This window comes from Macaca fascicularis, chromosome 13 (genome assembly GCF_037993035.2).
Source record: "Macaca fascicularis isolate 582-1 chromosome 13, T2T-MFA8v1.1".
In the NCBI taxonomy this organism is placed as follows: Eukaryota; Metazoa; Chordata; class Mammalia; order Primates; family Cercopithecidae; genus Macaca; species Macaca fascicularis.
The window spans coordinates 79,714,517-79,735,215 of NC_088387.1; the positions used below are offsets into that span (position 1 = coordinate 79,714,517).

Genomic DNA, 20,699 nt, shown 5'->3' on the forward strand with positions numbered 1-20,699 from the left:
TTTTTAAGCAACAGTTGATGGGGGAGGGTGGGGTGTGAGTTGTGGAATACTTAAAAGCCAGGGCTCTGGACTTGAAAAAGGCGTGAGTTTGAAAACTTGACTCGCTTTTCACTATTTGATCTAAGGCAAGTTATTCTCTCTCCACTGTTTTCCTCTGAAAAATGGGAATAGTAATATCTTCATAGGGTTGCTGTCAGAATTAAGTGAGGTAATGCATATGAAATGTTTAACATAATACTGACACTTCACAAGGGTTAAATAGATACTAGCTGCTGTTGGTTTATAACGTTAATATCCGTGGTGGCTGAGATTGTGGCGATCTTATTTATTGTAGTGTAGAGTTAGTGATCAGTAATAAATGTTGAATGAATGAATACATTATTCTAGTGCAGAGTTAGTGATCAGTAATAAATGTTGAATGAATGAATACATTACAGAAAACAGGCCATGGTTCATTCCCATTTATTGTACTGTGTCAGAAGAAATAGAAGCCAAGTTTACTTTAATGCTTTTTTTATTGACCTGTTCATCTAATGCTTGCCTGGTGGGAGTAGCATTGAGGTTTTCAATATCTAATCTTTATAATAGGCCCTGTCAATTATAGGTAAATTCAGATTTCTTTGAGACAAGAATCAGTGGACTGATGACTGTATTTGGGCAAGAGGTTTCCTTCTTTGTGAAAGGAAAAGGCTGGGTTTGAATTCTGCTTTCTGACTTTAAATTTTTATTTTTCTTAGAATTTAAATAAAAAGATGATTTTTATTGGCTTATAACTCTTAGCTCCTTATTTTAATTTACAGGTTATTTTGGATTACTCTATGTATTTGTCACTGTAGGTTTACTCCTTTAAGATAAAAAAAACCAGAGCTCCCTCCCTTTTTTTAAAGCAGCTTTATTGAGATATAATTTGCATAGCATACAATATGCCCATTTAAAGGGTACAATTTAGGGGTTTTTAGTGTATTCACAGATATATGCAACTACCACCACAGTTAATTTTAGAGCGTTTTTTATCACCTCAAAAGGATACCAATATACCTTTTAACTGTTACCTCCCTTGCTCCCAAGCCCCCACCTGAAGCATCCATTAACCTACCTTCTGTCTCTACGGTTCCCTCTTCTAGACTTTCCTATGAATGGCATCATACAGTATGTGGTCTTTGGGACTGGTTTCTTTGACCCAGCATAATGTTTTAGAGGCTTATCCATGTTGTAGCATGTATCAGTACTTCCTCCCCCTTCACCTTGTTTAAATTTTTACTATATGTGTTTTCAGTTATGGGTTTATGCTGAAAAGTTCATTTCAAAAAATTTTTTGTTTTGATTTTGTGTTCTGGTCCTTGAAGGCAAGTATTGTTTGTTTGTTTAGTTTTGTTTTAAACCAGTAAGGCTGTTCCACGTTGAATATTTCTTTATTGTGTGTTGGGAAAAGTTTCTGAAGTTCGCTCTGGGGTTAGACATTCCATGTTACTAGATTAGCTCATTTGGAAGAAAAAAGGGGCAGACAGATTCCCCATAAAAGCTAATGACAAGTTCATAACAGATTATAGATGTTTTACTGGTTTGCTAAGAAGATAAGACACACCAGGTATTTCTGGAAGCTCAGACTGTGCCTTCGTTGTCGTCCCCCTGACCCTCACCGTCTCCCTGCAATCATAATGGCAAGGGGTTCTTGACAGGGTTTGCTCTGGGAAAGCTGGAGAGATTTTCTTTCTGTCTCATGGTTGAATGGCTGCCTCCACTATTCCAGACAGTCTCCTCAGACATACTTTCAACTTGCCATTTTCCTTTTTTTCTCTACAGGGATTAAAGCCTGTGGTTTCCACAGAAGCACCACCTATCATATTTGCCACACCAACTAAACTGACCTCCGATTCCACAGTGTATGACTATGCTGGGAAAAACAGAGTTCCAGAGCTACAGAAGTTTTTCCAGGTGAGGGAAGATACTCTACAGCAGAGAAGCCTGTGAAATACATAGGCTTAAAAAATCCCTTATGAAACTAAATCTTAATCTAGTGTACTATCCAACCTCCTTCTTTTTTCTTTAAGTAGTATTCTCTTGATTTTAGTTTGAGCCATAAACGAATAGAACTTTATATAGGTAGATACTGATAAAAGAGGGGAGGGTGGTTAATTTCCTCATTAGTATTTAAGGGTATGAGGGTTTTGAAATGGCATGAATAGCTCTTGATCATTTATTGCATGGAAGAAGGAATAGCCTCTATAACTGAATAGCCTGTATAACTGAATAACCCAATATATATATTTGACTTTGTGACACATGTAGTGACTTGGCAGTGAGTTTTTTTCTAATTGTTCTTTGCTTGCTTGATATTAAAAATCACTGAGCTATTGCTGAAAGTAGAGGAGGTGCTTATGGGTTTGCGTATCAACAGAGAAGCCAGCATTGGAATTGAAAATATTATTAGAGTGAAACTACCTGCAAATGATTGAGAAGTTAGTGACCTGACCAACTCTTTGGTGCCATGGCAGTGCTTGCTACTGCTGTTGCTGTAAGGTAGCTTCTCCTCCTCAGAAGTAGTCCAGGTCCAGACCCATCTTGAGGATAGAGCACTTTTGTTTTGATCAGTTTAATCTCTTTTTATCTGATCAGTAAGGTTTGAGAGAGCATTTAGAATCTCAAGGTGCAGTGGGGAGGGATTTTGGACACTGCAAAATATGAGTTAAACAGGCCAGGTGCGGTGGCTCACTTCTGCAGCCCCAACACTTTGGGAGGCCAGGGTAGGAGGATTGCTTGATCAGCCTGGGCAGCATAACGAGACCCTGTCTCTACAAGAAAAGTTAGCTGTGTGTGTTGGCACGCATCTGTAACCCCAGCTACTCCAGAGGCCGAGGCGGGAGGATCATTTTAGCCCAGGATTTTGAGGCTGCAGTGAGCTATGATTGAGCCACTGCATTCCAGCCCGGGTAACAGAGTGAGACCCAGTCTCTAAGATGATGATGATGATGATGATTTAAATATCTCATGGAATTTGATTATTAAATGTGTTTAACAGTGTGACGGAAAGAGGGCAGTCGAATCCCAAATGGACTTGAACCTTTTTATTGACATGAAGTACTCCAATCCCATCCACTTATAATCAGAATCCAAACTAAATAGAGAACGTTTCTCGTGCCAGCACCTCTTTTTATCTGTTTTAACACAGAGCCTTACTCTGTCACCCAGGCTGGAGTGTAGTGGCACACTCACGGCCCACTCACGGCCCACTGCATCCTTGACCTCTTGGGCTCAAGTGATCCTCCTACCTCAGCTTCCCTAATAGCTGAGACTACAGGCACACACCACCACACCTGACTAATTTTAGTTATTCTGTAGAGACAGGGTTTTGCCGTGTTGCCCAGGCTGGTCTTGAACTCCTGGGCTCAAGCCATCTGCCTGCCTCGGCCTCCCAAAGTGCTGGGATTACAGGTGTGAGCCACTGTGCCCAGCCTCTCCTGCCTGCACTTCTTTTAACTACTGGTTACCTTTGCCTTTTAAAAAATGCACCAATGCTCCAGTTAAGCAATATATGATAAATGTCTTAGACATTTGGAATCTTTTGCATGCATGTTCCCTGAGGCAGCATTTTGGAGAATGACTTTGGATTTACAAGCTTTAGCTACATTTATAGGAACATCTACTAGCATTCCATGGATTAGGGCTTTTCCCACTGTCACATTTTGATGAATTACTTACAGAGTAGACAAAGTTTTTTTTTTTTAATTTAAAGAATAAAATTGTAAAATATTTTTCTTCTCAACCATGCCCTTGTTAATTCTTGCTTTCAAGAAAGCTGATGGTGTGCCCATCTACCTGAAACGAGGCCTGCCTGACCAAATGCTTTACCGGACCACCATGGCGCTGACTCTGGGAGGGACCATCTACTGCCTGATTGCCCTCTACATGGCTTCGCAGCCTAAAAACAAATGAGTTAGGCTGCAGAGGACTGGTTTGTTTTTTGGCATAAACCCTTTGAATTTCCTTTTTCATTGTTAAATTAAAATTTTTTTTTTACTTGGATGGCTTAATATTTTTGCAAGAAAAATAGGAAGATATGAAGATGATGTTTTGGTTTGTTTATGAAATGCATATGACTTGTCAGAGCTCATTCGACAGTTAAAGCCATTGTTTAAAGAAATGGTGCTTTGCTCTGTGTGCTCCTGATTTCCCTGGAGGTTCTGGATGAAGGCTGCACACAGGCTTGTTAACGTCAGTCTGTGCTGAGGACCTCAGGGACTTGAGGTGGCATTTTTGAGCACGGGGTGCAGAAGACTTTCTGGATTTGGATGTGGCTGTGGAAAGAACACAGAAGCCAAGGTCATGTGCATGAAATGAGGGGTTTGAGTTAGTCGCCTCGGGGATTTTTTCCATTTTGCAGTAAAATGTTAAATTAATGTAGCCTGCCTCTATTCGTTGGACAGTTAATTTCAAAGGGTTATTTGCCTCATCTCCTATCGTCAGTGAAATCTTATGTGTAACTGTGTGTATTTATTCCACCATGGGAACAGAGAACACCTGTTTAGTGTTGCACTTTAGACTGGTGTCTGTTTTGTTAATGCAGCTGTGCCACAAATTCTCCTTTATCTTTTAAAAATGTTATAGCTTTAAATTATGATTTATTTTGACTGTGGAATAAATACATGAATGAAACATTTTAAGTTTGAAGTTCTTCAAATGACCTTTCAGAGTAATTTCAGAACACCAGCAGCATCTTAAACCTGAGTCTAATTTCTTTCTTGTTAATTAGGCACCAGATAATCTTTACAAAATGATTCCTAAAAGTCTCATAATAGGAGTCTTAGTGGCATATTGATGATTACCGTATGGTTTTTTATAAAAATCTGCCTGCCCCTTAGTGAAATGTGCCTGTAACTCACAGTTCATTTAGACACTAATTTCCTTTGCTGTCATGATTGGTAGACTTCACTTACCCTATATTAATTTTGAAAAAAGGTGGAGTTTTATTATATATAAAGGAATGGTTTGTATCTTACCATAGCACAGAACAGTGACCTCTTGCTCAGGATAAAATATGGTGATTTGAAAATACTCAGTAGTAGCTATGCAGTGATATATATATGTGTGTGTGTGTGTGTGTGTATATATATCTATCTGCAAATCTAAATTTTATTCCCTGGTATTTCCCCCAAGTTTTTATTTTGAAAATTTTCAGACTACAGAAAGACTAAGCATAGTACAATATATACCTGTATATCCTTCACTTAGATCACCAGTTACCAATATATTCGCACCTTTGCTTTTTCTTGTTCTCTCACACAGGCACACACAATGCATACGTGCACACACACATAGATCTGGTTTTTGTTGAATCACTTAAGATTGTTATGGAATTATAAATCAGCCATAAATACTTTAGCAAGTATCTCCTAAGGACATGTGTTCCTTTATAACCAGAATCCAGTTGTCAGACTCAATAAAGTTAACATTTATCACAATACTATCATCTAATATATAGTTTACTTTCAAATTTCCCCAGTTGTTCTAATAATGAGTTCTTTATAGTTGTGTTTTAAAAAAAATAACAGCTTTATTGGAATATAATTTATATACTGTACAGTTCACCTAAAGTATACAATTCATTGGTTTTTACTGTATTTGGAGTTTTATAGCCACCACGAGAATCAATTTTAGAACACTTCTATCACCCTAAAAAGAAACCCTGTACCGATTAGCAATCACTTGCCTTCCCTCCCCAACTCCCACCTCCCAGCCCAAAGCAAGCACTCATCTATTTTCAGTCTCTATGGATTTGTCTTTCCTGGATATTTCATATAAATATAATCATATGATGTGTGATGTATGTGACTGGCTTCTCTCAGTGTCATGTTTTTAAGGCTTATCCATGTTGTGGCATGAATTGATACTTTATTCTTTTTTATGGCTGAATAGTATTCAGTTGAATGGATATACCGCATTTTGTTTATCTACTCATCTATGGATGGACATTTGAGTTCTTTCCACTTTGGGGATGTTATGAATAATGCTGCTGTGAGCAATAGTGAACAAATTTTTACGTGGACATACGTTTTCATTTCTCCTGGGTATCTACCTAGGAGTGGAATTCCTGCATCATATGATAACTCTGTTTAACATTTTGAGGAACTGCCAGACTGTTTCCAACTCAGTTGTACCATTTAACATTCTCACCAGCAGATGCAGTTCATTTTTGTTTTTGTTTTGGGTCCAGGATCCAGCCAAGGATCATACATTGCATTTAGTTATTGTGACTTTTTTTGTTTGTTTGAGATGGAGTCTCACTCTGTCTCCAGGCTGGAGAGCAGTGGCATGACCTCGGCTCACTGCAATCTCTGCCTCCCGCGTTCAAGCAATTCTCTTGAGTCAGCCTCCCAAGTAACTAGGACTACAGGTGCACATCACCATGTCCTGCTGATTGTTTGTATTTTTAGTAGAGATGGGGTTTCACCATGTTGGCCAGGATGGTCTCGATATTCTGACCTTGTGATCCTCCCGCCTCAGCCTCCCAAAGTGCTGGGATTACAGGCGTGGGCCACCGCGCCTGGCATGTTGTGACTCTTCAGTCTCTTTTTATCCAGAATAGTCAGTCCCCAGTGCCCTTCCTAATAGTGACCTATTTGAAGAGTCCAGGTCAGTTGTTTTGTAGGACATTCCTCAACTTGGATTTGTCGGATTGTCTCATTGTGGCTTCAGGTTAAACATTTTTGTCAGGAGTTCTTTATAGGTGATACGGTGTCCTCATTATGTCAAGTGGTACTTGATACCAGCTTGTCCCATTATTGGTGATTTGAAGTTGTGTCTGCCAGATTTCTCCCTTGTCAAGTTGATACCCTTTCCCCTTTGCAATTAATAAGTAGCCTGAGGGGTGATATTTGAGACTGGGAATATCGTCTCCTCAGCAGTTTGCATTCTGTGTTCACTGGTCATTCTTGACTGAATTATTACTAAGGTGGTTGTAAAGTGATTTTTTCTGTTGTCATTCCTTCTACATTTTTGATATTTCTTCTTTGAAGATGAGCCTTTAAAGAAATATGACTGAATTTCCTAATTTGATGTATAATAAGCATCTCTGCCATTATTCATTTCGATGCTGAAATGTGGCTTCTGTGTTCTATGAGCATCTCCTATTAGTCTTTGATCACCTCCCTACTTTGTGACAGACAAGATGGCTTCCATGCTGACCTTGTGTTTTCCTTACCTCAGTTTCCTCTGTTTATTATCAGGTATATTCTATGAATATATATACATGCTTTTTCTTTCTTTTTTTTGAGATGGAGTTTTGCTCTTGTTGCCAGGCTGGAGTGTAATGGCATCATCTCAGCTCAACACAACTTCTGCTTCCTGGGTTCAAGCAATTCTTCTGCCTCAGCCTCCCGAGTAGCTGGGATTACTGGCATGCGCCACCGCAACCGGCTAATTTTGTATTTTTAGTAGAGACGGGGTTTCTCTGGGTTGGTCAGGCTGGTCTTGAACTCCTGACCTCAGGTGGTCCACCTGCCTTGGCGTCCCAAAGTGTTGGGATGACAGGTGTGAGCTGCCATGCCCGGCGACGCATTTTCTTCGCCTGTTTTATTTTTGCCTCAATGGTAGTTCGTATACCTTCCAAATCTCACTTGTAGCTTAGAGATTGTTCTGTTTCATTTTTCTACATTGGATTTTATTTTATGAATGTACCATAGTTTAGTCTCTTTTTGAAGGGTATTCAGTTTCACATTTTTTGCTTTTATAAATCTGACTTGAATGCATCATCTTGAGCTGTCATTTAACACAATGTTGGCTATACTTCTAGGACCATTTCTAGACGTGAGATTTAGTGGGTGAGGGGGATGTGCGTTTTCCAATTTCAGTAGTGCTAATTACTAAAAAAATTTGGTGCTGGTTGACATTCCTGTCTAGCAGCGTTGAGTGCCTGTTTCTCTTCACCTTTGTCTACATAAAATATTACCAGACTTTGTGATCTTTGCCAGTCCTCTAAGTGATAACATTTCTTTGTGGTTTAAATTGCCTCACTAGGCGGGGCGCCATGACTCACACCTGTAATCCCAGCATGCTGGGAGGCTGGGGCGGCAGACCGCTTCAGCTCAGGAGTTCAAGACCAGCCTGGGCGACACGATGAAACGTCTCTACAAAAATACAAAAAGGGCTGAGGCAGGAGAATCGCCTGAGCCGAGGAGGTCAAGGCTGCAGTGAGCTGAGATTGTGCCCCTGCATTTCAGCCTGGGTGACAGGGCAAGAACCAGTCTCTAAAGAATTAAAAAAAAAAAGGTATTCTAGAGATAAATGGGCAAAGTACATGAATAGATAGCTCATAAAAAAAGGAAATACAACTTACCTTTAAAAAGAATAAAACATTTTTTAAAAAAAGATACTCAGCATCACTCATTATAATAAAAAGGTAATTTCATTTTTCTTTTTTTGAGACAGGGTCTCACTCTGTCACCCAGACTGGAGTGCAGTGGCTCGGTATTGGCTCACTGTAGTCTTGACTCCCTGGGCTCAAGTGATCCACCTCACCCTCCTACGTAGTGGGTCTGTAGGCGCTGCTGCAACATGCTTTTGGTAGAGACGAGGTCTTGTTGCTGTGTTGCCCAGGCTGGTCTTGAACTCCTGGCCTCAAGCCGTCCTCCTGCCCTAGCCTCCCAAAGTGTTGGGATTACAGATGTGAGCCACTTGCCTGGCCCAGAGTACTCACTGATAATGCTGAATGTATTGGTCTATTGGGCTGACTTCCTCAGGGATAGTCTCTAGTGACTCCTGTCTGAGCCAAACCTCTTCTGATTGCAAGTTCCAGAAGTTCATTAAATCCAGCTGATACAGAAAGGGAGATTTTTCAGAACCTGAGTGAAGCTGGGCCTCACAAGGACTGCCTTTGGGTCCAAGGCAGCTGTCCTTTCTGTCACTCTCTTGATTATGCAGCTGTTTAATTCTGTTTCTGCAGACCAGCTTTCTCTATTTCTCACTGGATTTGGAAGGAAATGGTTGTCCAGCTGCTGGCAACATGCCCTAAATTCCAGGAGAGAGAGAATGTTATTGTCCCATTTGGGTGAGGTGTCCCCCACTGGGCCAGTCAGCTGTTTGGTGCCAGGCTGTGGGGGCAGATGCAGGCAAGAAGTCTGGGCTGTCCTATTCTTGGATGTTAATTGACAGTGCAGAACCTTTCGCTGTATTCTCAGAGTTAGGATTATGCCTTCTAAGCACATTACCCTGAACCCTTGCCAGGTTGGTTTGTTTACTCAGAGGCAGAGCCTCCTCCCTCTCACCAGCTCGTCTCTTCTCAGTGCTGTCTAGATGAGATGCTGTTAATGCAGGGTCTTCCCTCTACTCACCTCCTCCAGGCCATGCAGTTAGGCTGCGATGCTGAGTAAATGCAGTCCTACTCTTCACAACAGTGCTCTGGGTTCACATGACCCTGGAGGTAGGAAGACTTCCTGGGGTACCCACACAAGGATAGTTTAAGGGAATTATTTTAAGTCATCCTCTATTACACCTCCTAAAATTAAGCTGCTGCAGAGCACACCTGGCTTAAGGGGGTCCTGTATGATGATCTTTCACTCTGAACGGAAGGCAGACCCTCAGCCATTCTTGTCCCACCAAGGGGTGTTGCCCTGGAGAGTGAAAACCATCCCTGGGGCAACGTGGGAATAAGTGCAAATATTGGTAACATTGAGGAAGTGTGTGACTCTAATGACTGACAATTTTTTTTTCGCAATTTAGAGGTTTTTAACAAAACTGAAGGAGGAGCCAACTAAGTTGTCATTTGATCATTACAAATAATTTTGTTTTTGTTTTTGTTTTCGTTTTGAGACAGAGCTTCGCTTTTGTCACCCAGGCTGAAGTGCAGTGGTGCGTTCTCATCTCACTGCAACCTCCGCCTCCCTGCAACCTCCGCCTCCCAGGTTCAAGCGATTCTCCTGCTTCAGCCTCCCGAGTAGCTGGGATTACAGGTGTGTGCCACTATACCTGTTTAATTTTTGTATTTTTAGTAGAGACAGGGTTTCTCCATGTTGGTCAGGCTGGTCTCGAACGCCTGACCTCAGGTGATATGCCTGTCTCAGCCTCCCAAAGTGCTAGGACTACAAGTGTGAGCCACCATGCCCGACCTAAAAATAATTTTGATAATAGATCACCACATGACTTTCAGTTATAACTCAGGAGAAACTTCATTCCCTTCTGTTTATGAAAACAAGGTTTTTGAGTGCTTATATCTGTAAAAATAAAAATGGGAATGGAATTTCTGTTGAAATTATCTTATTTTAATAGTAAGCAAGATTTATCCATTTAAATCTGAACCAGCTCGCTCCCTCTAATTGTGACGCATTCTTTTTGTTTTGAGACGGAGCCTTGCTCTGTCGCCCAGGCTGGAGTGCAGTGGTGCAATCTTGGCTCACTGCAAGCTTCGCCTCCTGGGTTCAGGCCATTCTCCTGCCTCAGCCTCCCGAGTAGCTGGGACTACGGGTGTCCGCCACCGCGCGGCTAAGTTTTTGTATTTTTAGTCGAGATAGGGTTTCACCACCTTAGCCGGGATGGTCTCCATCTCCTGACCTCGTGATCCGCCCACCTTGGCCTTCCAAAGTGGGAGGGGCCTGCAGTACATTCTAAGACAGATTTTCTCATACTTTGTTTTGGTCAAATATGTACTAACAGTAATTGTAATAATTCAATCTAGAATAAAAATATTTCTAACACTTAGAGTTTATGGTCACAGGAAATTTAAACAAATTTCAATTTTAGAGTGTTACAGAGAATTATGCATGAGCAAAAGGAGACTTTCATTCCTAAAGCTGTATGAGGGTAAATTTTAGGGGTAATGTTGTGGGTATGGGAGTGGAATGGAAATATGCGTAGAAGCAGAGGTATCTGACTGTTGTATAGATGTGTATTTTTAACCAGATGAAGGTGGGTGTCCAACTGACTGGAATTTACATCCCATTGGATACCTTTAGAAGTGATTTAATAATTTAGCTAATATTTTTAACAATAGAAACCATACTTTTTGCAACTACTTAAATTTAAGATGAAAAATGTTAGGTATTAAGCTTAGATATGCATCGATGTAAATTTTTTTTAGGTACACAAGGGTAAGAAGGGTTGAACCTGGCTACTTTACACTTGTCCTTGTGAAGCAGTGCCTACTTATCCCTCGCTTTGCTCTGTCAGCCAGGTTCCCTTTTGGGGTCTGACTAGCTTTCCCTCTCCTCCTCGGCCCCTTCATCCAGGGTGACTTTGCTGTGAAGCTGCTGGGTGAGGTGAAGGTTGCTGTGGCTTTGATAACACTGGCCAGCTTTGGTTTATTTATCTGCTTTTTTCTTCCCTTCATGTGTGTGGCCTTGGGCAGGCTCCCCTGCTTGTCTGACTCTGAGGTCTGTTCATCCCCACATCTTCCTTCTGATTTTCCTCATAGTCAAAAGCTTTGTAAACTTCTCACTTTCTGTCGCATTCGTCTTCAATAGCTAGAGGTTATACCTGGGGCTATAAAAATTGGTTGCTGAGAAATTCTGATACTGGCTGGTCCCAGTGATTTAATACATCCATTTGACATTTTAACTCCACACCTCCTAAGTTGGGTCACTATTTAGTACCACAAACTGCCTATGTCGGGTTGGCTGAGAAGCGGTGCTCCGTCCTTAGCGCTCCTCTTGTTGGGTTCATTGGCCGGTATCTTTGGCTCCTCAAGGACTCCCTAACCCACCGTCTTCAAGGAGTCGCATTAATTCTCTGTTATTCTGGACATTTAATTAGTGTGCAGAAGCACACACTATTCGGTGCTGGATCCTCAGAGATGAATCATGCTTAGGGTCATGTTCAGGGTGTCTCTCCACTTCTTAGGGTTGATAGACCACGTGGCTAGCAAATGACCTTGTTATTGAGGAATTCTGCAGTTATCCTTCACCGGTTCTGATCTGGAAGCTCTGTGTGACTGGCGGGGTTTGGTGGCTTTAGAGGAGGCTGCCCGGGTGTGTGTGGTGGAGGGAAGCCTGGCTGTGGCTGCTGTTCTGGGAACCCATGTCATCCCTTGGTGGTAGCAGGTCAGGCCCTGTAGCCTGGAGGGCAGCAGCAGCTGAATCTCGCTCTCATGACGTGAACAAGAGCAGTGAAGGTGGCTCAGCACCTCCAGAGGTAGGAGGGGCGTGGGACAATCACTTGCAGTCTCCTCTGCCATCAGCCACTGTCACTTGCATAAGCTGGAATCAGGCCTCCTGACCTCTGGGGCTCCACGGTGCCCGGGTGTGGTGCTGCTGCAGGATGTGTTGGGATGGGCAGGTGGGGACCTGGGTGCTGCCTGCTCAGGGTCCCAAGGCTGCTGGAGCTGACTTCCCGGGGGAGTCTGCTGCAAAACCCGAAACGGGGCCCGGTGAATGGTCAGGAAGAGCATTCTTTAGGTCGTATTTTTTTCCTTGAGTTCTGACACAGCCCTCCTGGGACATCCTGCCTTCTCTTGTTCCAACTTCATCTATGACATAGATTAGTCATGGTCACATGGCTGTACCTCAGGGCCAAAGCACAGGTCTCTACGATGCCTAACATGTACTAGCCAGATTGGAATCTTTGCTGACTCCAAATATCACATTCCAAGCTGCCCCAGGCTGTGAGAAATGGTGGTGTTGCCTCCCAGTTGGTAGAGAAGGTTTTAGGAAGAAGCCTTGGAAGGGCTGTACAGTAAAGCAGACGGAGTTAGGGACCTGGGTTTTCCAAGGCAGGGAAGGAGAGGCTGAGGCTGTGTGGGCTGTACCTGGTGCCTGCCTGAAGGGCCAAGGAAGTAAGTGGGTACACAAATTGGGGTGGTTTCTGAGGGCATCTTGCCAGGCAGAGAGCTCAAGTCCCTCATCTCAGCTCTCCTAGGGAGAGGGGGAGAGCAGGGAAGGGCAGCTAGGCTAGGGTGGAAGAGGCAGGCTCTCCTGGTCCAGGATTCCAGCTGTACCAGGCTTAGGCTTCAGTTGTGAGTGTGCAGCCCTGAGCTCAAGCATGGAGGCGGCGTGGTTGCTCAGCTCAGCCTCTCGTCGGAAGGCCTGGCACCAGTTCCGGAAGTGCCTCACCACTAGAGAGGGTGGGGAAGGTCAGATGCTCCAGAATCAGTTCATACCTGGGAGGCTCTAAGCCCATCTTCCCCTCCCGCATGCCCCCTGCTTAGGCCACAAAGCCTCTACGTTATGCGGCAGATTAATTTGAAAATTGAATTGCAGCTGAATGAGTTGATGTCTTCAAAGTTCAGTGGTGTTTGATTAGAGCCATCCAGAGACTAGATGTGCTCCCAGGAAATGGTTCTGACCAAATAATTAAAGTGAATAAAGGTTAGATTTGTGTTTCTGGCCAAATCTGTGTTGCATTCAGCATCTCCAAAACATGAATTTCATTAACGGTTCATGAACTAGCATTAAATTACTTTCAATTAGTTGTCATTCTAATTAAAGTTGAGTTACACAGAGCAGCCTTTGTTTATACTTGGTGGCTGTTCCCTTGCCTTCTCTGGAACTAAGTCCTCTTGATCAAATGGTCATTTGGAAAGTTGGTTTTATAACTTTGTGTCCCCCCACCCATCACTCTGAGTCAGGACCTGTTCCTCGAGCTGAAGGATGTGGGTGCTCACTGCATCAGGAAGGCTTAGGGAGCACTACTGGCTAGATTGAACCATGTGACTTGCAAAAAGCAATCTCATGGCTGTGGGAGAGGAAGTTAAGGAGTGTTTAAGGTTGGCCCCCCAGCCCAGGCAAGCTTGGGCAGGCCTTGGGGTGCCAAGTGAGGCATGGTCTGCCCAGGTGGGACTTGGGCAGGTTGGGAGGGAAGTGTACTGCCCCTGCGACGTCATGACCTAGCTTATTCTGAGTCTTTATGCCTTGGGTATGGGTGGCCTTGCTCCTGCCAAGGGGTAGATCTGAGTCCTCATCAGGGCCTGTCTGCAGCCTCAGTCTCCTGAGAGCCAGCATTCCACCCTCCTGTCTAGTGGCCACAGCAGGAGGGGCTGAGGAAGGACTGAAATCAACCACTGTGTCCCCCTGCAGGACTCACCCATAACTTGTCATCCAGCATATTTTTTCTGTTTTCTCCATTGATTATGGATGTGACACGTTATAACCAAGACAGAATCTCTATGCCAGTGTGGGATTCTGCAGGGTGGGGTACTTCAGGCCCTTCAAACCCAGGATGCCAGAGGTGAGCTCGCTTTCTTTGGCTCTAGGTCTGAACAGAGGTCAGAGGTGCCAACCACTTGTCCCACCTTTGCCATCAGTAGCCCCTGAAGCACAAATCATTCCTTCTGCAGTGTGCTGCGCAGTGGAGACACGGAGAAAGGCGACACTGCTCCTGGCCTCCTGTGCTTGCAGAATGATGAGCAGTCAGAGGGCAGCAGAGCGGCCCAGTGCAGGGCCAGGCCCTGGGAAGGCGAGAGGAGTGGCAGGGAAGCTCCCGCCGGGGCGCTGTTGAACGTGCACCTCACGTGAGTAGGTGGTTTCCACCAGAGGACATGGGGAAGGCACGCACTGAGGTGTGAGGGCATCTCGGGTACGCCTGGGGGGTTGGGGAGAAGAGAGGAAAGGCAGGATCCAGGATGAGAGTAAGAGGCTTAGGCCTTCTGGAGCACCTTCCTGGGGCTGGGCCTGAGAGCCGGACTCTGACTGGTGAGCAGGGGTGTGTCGGGGCTAACCACCCGATCCAGCAGGGATGTTTTTGTGTTGGTTTGGTGCTTTTGAACCTAATGGAGAGGAAGAAGACTCACAACAATTGATAATTAAGAGTTGTTATGAGAGCTGATGGGGGCCGAGGACACGAGAGGAAGGAATGGATCCCAAGGGTGCGAGGAAGGCAGAGTGAACCCAGCGTGACAACTGCCCATCCCAGTAGAGGGGAGGAGGCCTCTGGGGTACCCCCAGGATGGTGCAGCTTGGCTTCTGGGTGAGTGGGGAGGGGAGTACAGAACCTAGGGGTAGACAAGCAGGCATGTTTCTGTGGAGAACGTGGGTTGCCTGCGGGTCCTCTAGGTGAGGAATCCCATAGATTCGGTCTGGGGGAGAAGGTGAGGGATCTGGACTGGAGTTAAAACTCGAGACCGAATATACAAGTGGCTGCGGAAACCAGGGGATGTCTGCGACATTGTTCAGAGGGTTGTGTGGACGTGAGGAAATAGAAGGGGGGATAACCAAGACTGAACAAGGTGGGTGGAGAGGAAGAGAGCAGCGAGGCTCATGGAGTGTGTGAACAGAGGAAGGCGGACACGACAGAGAGCACACTTCGCGTTCTGTTCTTGTAAAAGCCAAAACCGAACCAAAGTCTTCGGTGGTGACAGGAGGTCAGAATCGAGGCCGCCCTGTGGGAGTCCCTGACAGGAGCAGGTCCCAGGCCGACTTCTGAGTGCTGGCAGCATCCCAGGTCTTCCTCCAGGGGTGGCTGTGTGGGTGTATACGTGTGCACGATGCACTGAGATTTTGCACTTTATTGGAAGTAATAAATTTTAAAAGTGTTAAAAATAAGAAAGGAGGAAAGCAAGGAAGGAGGGAGGGATAAAGGGAGGGAGGAAGGGCAGGAGGGAAGAAAGAAACCAGGAGGAATGGTGGCAGGAGAGGAGGTGGTTTCGAGGACGAGGATGACGGCCAGTGTCGCTCACACGCCTGGAGCTGAAGCCACTGCGCCGGCTCTGGAGAGGCCTGTGGCCTTGGAGGCTGCCCCGCAGTCCTCTGGGTTCACCACTGGTGTGTGTCCCTCACGCTTTGAGTGAGTGGTGTGGAATGGACCCTAGCGTTAAATCAGGACATGGAGGAGCAAGAGCCGCTGGGGGATCCCGTGCCCGAGAAACCCCTCAGCTCCTGGCGGTGCCAACGGCCGCGTCTGTGCTTTCCTGAGTGCCCTCCCTGGCAAATCTTTGTGTTTAAACCTGATAATGTTTAATAAAAAAAATGTAATTACTAACATTTGATTAAAAAAAACTTCCTTCTATTTTAATGTGAGAGTTTCCCATGGAAACCACTTCAGCTTTGGCGTGGCGAACGGCAGCTTTATTAACGGAGCCATCTGCAGGCTTTCCTCACAATCTGTCGCGTTGCCCATGGCTTCCAGTGCAAACACCGGTGATTGTGATGCAGGCTCCAGCCAGTGCTCAGAGGGGACGGCCTTAACGGCGCTCTGATGCGGGGACAGCTCATCTCTCGTTCTCTTATGTGCAGAGCTCGCCAGGATGTCTCTTCCCTTTGGACTGGGTGTGGGCAAGGCCTTCATCTTCTCCTTTTCCTTTCTAGACCTAGGAGATGGTGCGTCTTCTGCACAGAGAGCACCTAAACTCACCTCCACTCACTGGAAAATGCTTTCAGGAGGCAGTAATTCTCCCCCGTGAGTGAAAACTGTTTCCTGAGGCCTTCTGCACCGTAGCCAGAGGTTAGAGCCCTGCTGTCAGATTCCTCACTGGCCCTCCGACAGGCTGCCTGCCCGGTGGGGATGGAGTTGGATCACACCAAGGCTCCAGGGTCTTGGGGAGGGCTGAGTCCTGTCTGGGGGATTCTTGGCTCCGCTCAGAGTTAATCATCTTCTCCATGGAAATGTCCAAGCCTGGCAAACATTTCTGCTAGTGATTCTGGTGAGGAGATGTTCACGGGCAGCACAGGGCAGGCCACATTAACACAGATCTTGCCGACAGAGCCAGGACCTGTCGCTCTCGGAGAAAGCCTGGTCACCTCATCTCAGTTCGGGAGCAGTCTTGAGAGGGTTCTGCTGAAGAAAGTGAAATTCTGCTCTTCCTTTCCATTTGATTAATTCTGAATAAGGGAAGCTGATTCAGCCCAGACACCCGAGGAAAGGCGGAGGCTGGATGGCTTCAGGAGAGGGCATCTGAGGAGGAGTGAGTACCAACGATACATCAACCAGAAGCAAAACAAGGAGGGAGAAGGGGTGCTGTGGCCCCCGCGGTCGGGGGAGAAACACGGAAAGGCTGTCTCCGCCTTGCATGCGTGCCAGGAGCATGGGGAGCAGCGTTATGGATCAACCAACCGTCATCAGAGGGGCAGACCAGAAGATGAATTCTTAGTGCTCCCTGGTCTTCTTATCCCTGTGGTCCCAGACGCTGAGCTTCACAGTCATACCCCAGACTGACCCTCCCTTGCCTAGGCTTCCCTCATGGCCACACCGTGCTAGGAGTTCTCCCGCAGGGACCTGTGATAGCAAAGTGGGCGCTAGAAAGCCTGTGGGCACCCCGCGGTCCCACGGTCCGCACTGCCCCCTCTGACCTGTTGGGGGAGCACTGCAGGTGCACAGGTGCAGGGAGAGTTTCAAAAGGCTTTGTGGTAGTAGGGCTTATTTTCTTCTCCATATTGCCTTCAAAAGCATAAAAAGAAGGTAAAGTTTCTACATCATTATGTAAATTTTTTGAGACAGGAAGTTGCAAAAATAGTAGAGTCCCATGAACCCTTCCCTCTGCTTCCCCCAGTGGTGACATCTTATGTAACTATAATGAGACCAGGAAAGTGACATTGGAAGGACACAGCAGTCCAGACCACAGGCTTCCTTGTTTCCCGCAGTTCGGTGAACACTCTGGAATCCGACCCCACATGTAGACTCATGTGGCGGCCGCCCTACCCATCGCTACCGCAGAGGAATCCCCTTGTGCCGCCCCTTTGTAGTTGCCTCCTCTCCCTTCCAGCCCTGTCCCCTGAAGTCACTAGTGTGTTCTCTGTCTCTGTAGTTTTGTCATTTCAAGAGTGGTGTATCAATGGGATGCAGTTTGTAAACTTTTGAGATGGGCTGTTTGTCACTGGTGCTCCTGCCCGTGAGCACCATCGCGTGTGCGTGTGTCCACAGCCCTTTTCTTGCTAAGTAGTATTCCACTGTGTGGGCTGCACGTCACTTGGTTTTTCTGTGAAGATTCCAAGTGGCAACATCACTTTTTAAATATTGAGATTCAGCCTTTTGGAGTGTTGATTCTAGAATTTAAGCAATGGGTAGATGGTTTCAGTAGGTGACCAATCCAAGATTCCTTAGGAATAATTTACTTTGTACATTTTCCATTATACATTATAGCATCTAGTTACAATTTTCTAATTTTGAGGGAACGTGACTTTGCTCTAAACCAGTTCCAAAATATACAAAGTTTGTTTTTACAACCTTTCTAGAGTGTATGCTCTGTGAGGGCAGGGGCTACTCTTTCTCATTTTGGGATTCCTTGCTGAGCCCCACACAGTTCCTTGCCCTAGACAGGTTCTTAATATATATATCTGATGAATGGGTGCCTCCTTTAGATCCTCAGTTCCACACAAACTCCCCAGGATTCACACTGGCTGCCACTTTGAAGGTGGTAGCAACACAATGCGTGTTTCTTGCAGAGAGACTAAATTCCGTAGAAGAGGAGCTGCTGTAAGGCATCTGACTTATATTTGTCAACTGAAACAGAGCTCTATGGTGACGGCTCCAGCTTCTGGTTTCCCTGCTTCTAACCAGGTTATCAAGTCATTCCAACCCAGTGTCGGCCAAACGGGCATCACTGTTGACAGTGGCAGGCTCCGGAGTCTCCTGTCATCTTTCCTAGGAGGCACAAGGGCTTGGTTACTGTGATCAGTCAAGCATGGGATGGGATGACCAGGCTTTGCATATTAGGAAATTCCTTTTCCTCCCTGAGGCCCTTTCCCTTTCGTCGGGCACTCACTTTCTTCTCAGTGCTTTCAGTGAGATCTGATGAAAGGACACCCTGTCAGGAGTCGATGTCGGCCTCTGGAATCGATTTTGTTGAATCCCACTGAGATAGTCATCATCAGCAGTGGTCCATATTCATTTGTCAGTGGATGGCTCCTCAGGAAAATCTATTTTCAGGCCTACAGGATTATGTTGCTAAAAGGGAGAAGAGACGGAAGATCAAAGTTCTATGGCTGAGCATGGAGTTGGCCCAACCTCCCAACACTTGCAAGTGAGCGATGGGGAATGAGGACGAAGTGGAAAAAGCACTTGGCCAATGATGGAGAGAAGCTGCCATGCTGAGCTCAGTGAAATGGAAATTGCCCAAAGCCTGGAAAATAAGGTAGTGGTGTCTTCACACCAATAGGTTTAAATTGAACATTGGGGAGTAAGGACTTGTGTGCCCAAGGTCAGAGAAGGCAAGAAGAGCAGGCATTTGCTGGCAGCAGGTGCCACAGTGAACCAGCCTGGCGGCTCCTCTGCCCCATGCTATGGTTGTAGGGATAGCAGGGAAGGATTTGTGCATAAGCCCCCCTTCAACTCTGACACGATTCAGAGTCCAAAGCCTCATCATCACCTTCTCTTCTGCCAGTCTTAAATTCTTCTATTGGAAGTTTAACCGATTTCATTCTTACTAACAACCATTGTTATTTTACAGTGCATATAACCTACAGCAGATGAGCATGGCAGCTGGCTGCGCGGACTCTGGAGGTGGGAGTACCTGGCTTCAACTCATAGCTCAGCCAATCGGCTTCTCTGTACCTCAAGTTTCTTCATCTGTGAAATGGAGATAATGGAATTTAGTATTTTGAAAAGATTGAGTTAATACATGTTAAACACATGAAGTGTTAACTATTTTCATTGAATAGCATTTAGTCATGGGGCTGGACCATATTTTAATCATTGAGCACCTTGCTTTTATTTCAGCCTACTTCTTCATGTTTTTGTCCTTTGAGACATAGAAGTGGTGCCCTATAGGTTTTCTACCAGATTTCTGAATTGTTAAGTTGTTTATTTTCAAGTTAAGGATGCTTTTTGAAAAACTGCATTCTGGCCAGGTGCAGTGGCTCACGCCTGTAATCCCAGCACTTTGGGAGGCCGAGGCGGGCGGATCACGAGGTCAGATCGAGACCATCCTGACTAACACAGTGAAACCCCATCTCTACTAAAAATACAAACAAAACAAAACAAAACTGCATTCTATTATCACATTTTAAATTTTTTTACTTATTTTTTTTTTTTGAGACACAGTCTGGCTGTGTTGCCCAGGCTGATGTGCAGTGGTGTGATCTCAGTTCACTGCAACCTCCCACCTCCCAGGTTCAAGCGATTCTCATGCCTCAGCCTCCCAAGTAGCTGGGACTACAGGTGTGCGCCATGAGGTCTAGCTAATTTTTGTATTTTTAGTAGAGATGAGGTTTCACCATTTTGGCCAGGCTGGTCTGGAACTCCTGATGTCAAGTGATCTGCCTGCCTCTATCTCCCAAGTTGCTGAGATTACAGGCATGAGCCACCGCGCCTGGCCTATTATCACACTTTAAAAATTAAAATAATTGCTTATGAAATATCTAGTCGTCACAATTCCCCAATTGTCTTAATGTTTTCTACCATTCGTTTGAATCAGAATCCAACAAGGCTCATGGTGGATGTTTAAATACTGATGCTTTGTGATATGCAGGGGAGAGGATGTGGGAACAACTGTTTGACCTTTAAGAGCGTACATCAGGCCTGGAGCGGTGGCTCACACCCGTAATCCAGCACTTTGAGAGGCCGAGGCAGGCGGATCACCTGAGGTTGGGAGTTCAAGACTAGCTTGGCCAATAAAGTGAAACCCTCTCTCTACTAAAAATACAAATAAAATTAGTCGGGCATGGTGGCGCACAGCCGTAATCCCAGCTAGCTACTTGGGAGGCTGATGCAGGAGAATTACTTGAACCCAGGAGGCAGACGTTGCAATGAGCTAAAATTGTGTCATTGCACTCCAGCCTGGACAACAGAGCGAGACTCTGTCTCTAAATAAATAAATAAAAATAAAAGCATACATCAGCATCTAGTAA

At 45.3% G+C, this 20,699-nt stretch overlaps 1 protein-coding gene across 7 annotated transcripts in view; it reads left to right on the top strand.

Moving 5' to 3' along the window:
• Window positions 1-20,699, top strand: part of COX7A2L (cytochrome c oxidase subunit 7A2 like) — a 29,184-nt gene extending 8,485 nt beyond the window's left edge. For 3 of the 7 annotated variants that reach the window (XR_012422454.1, XM_045369436.2, XM_005576021.4), the window contains exons 2-3: window positions 1,804-1,935; window positions 3,793-4,653. Coding sequence is in view for 2 of the 7 variants with exons in the window: in XM_045369436.2 (XP_045225371.1) it covers window positions 1,804-1,935; window positions 3,793-3,933 (273 nt within the window). In the remaining 5 variants the exon portion in view is untranslated. Of the gene's footprint in view, window positions 1-1,803; window positions 1,936-3,792; window positions 4,654-14,257; window positions 14,432-16,223; window positions 18,986-19,300 lie in introns of those variants that run through there. The other 4 variants (XR_010580488.2, XR_012422453.1, XR_010580487.2 and 1 more) reach the window with 3 other exon arrangements.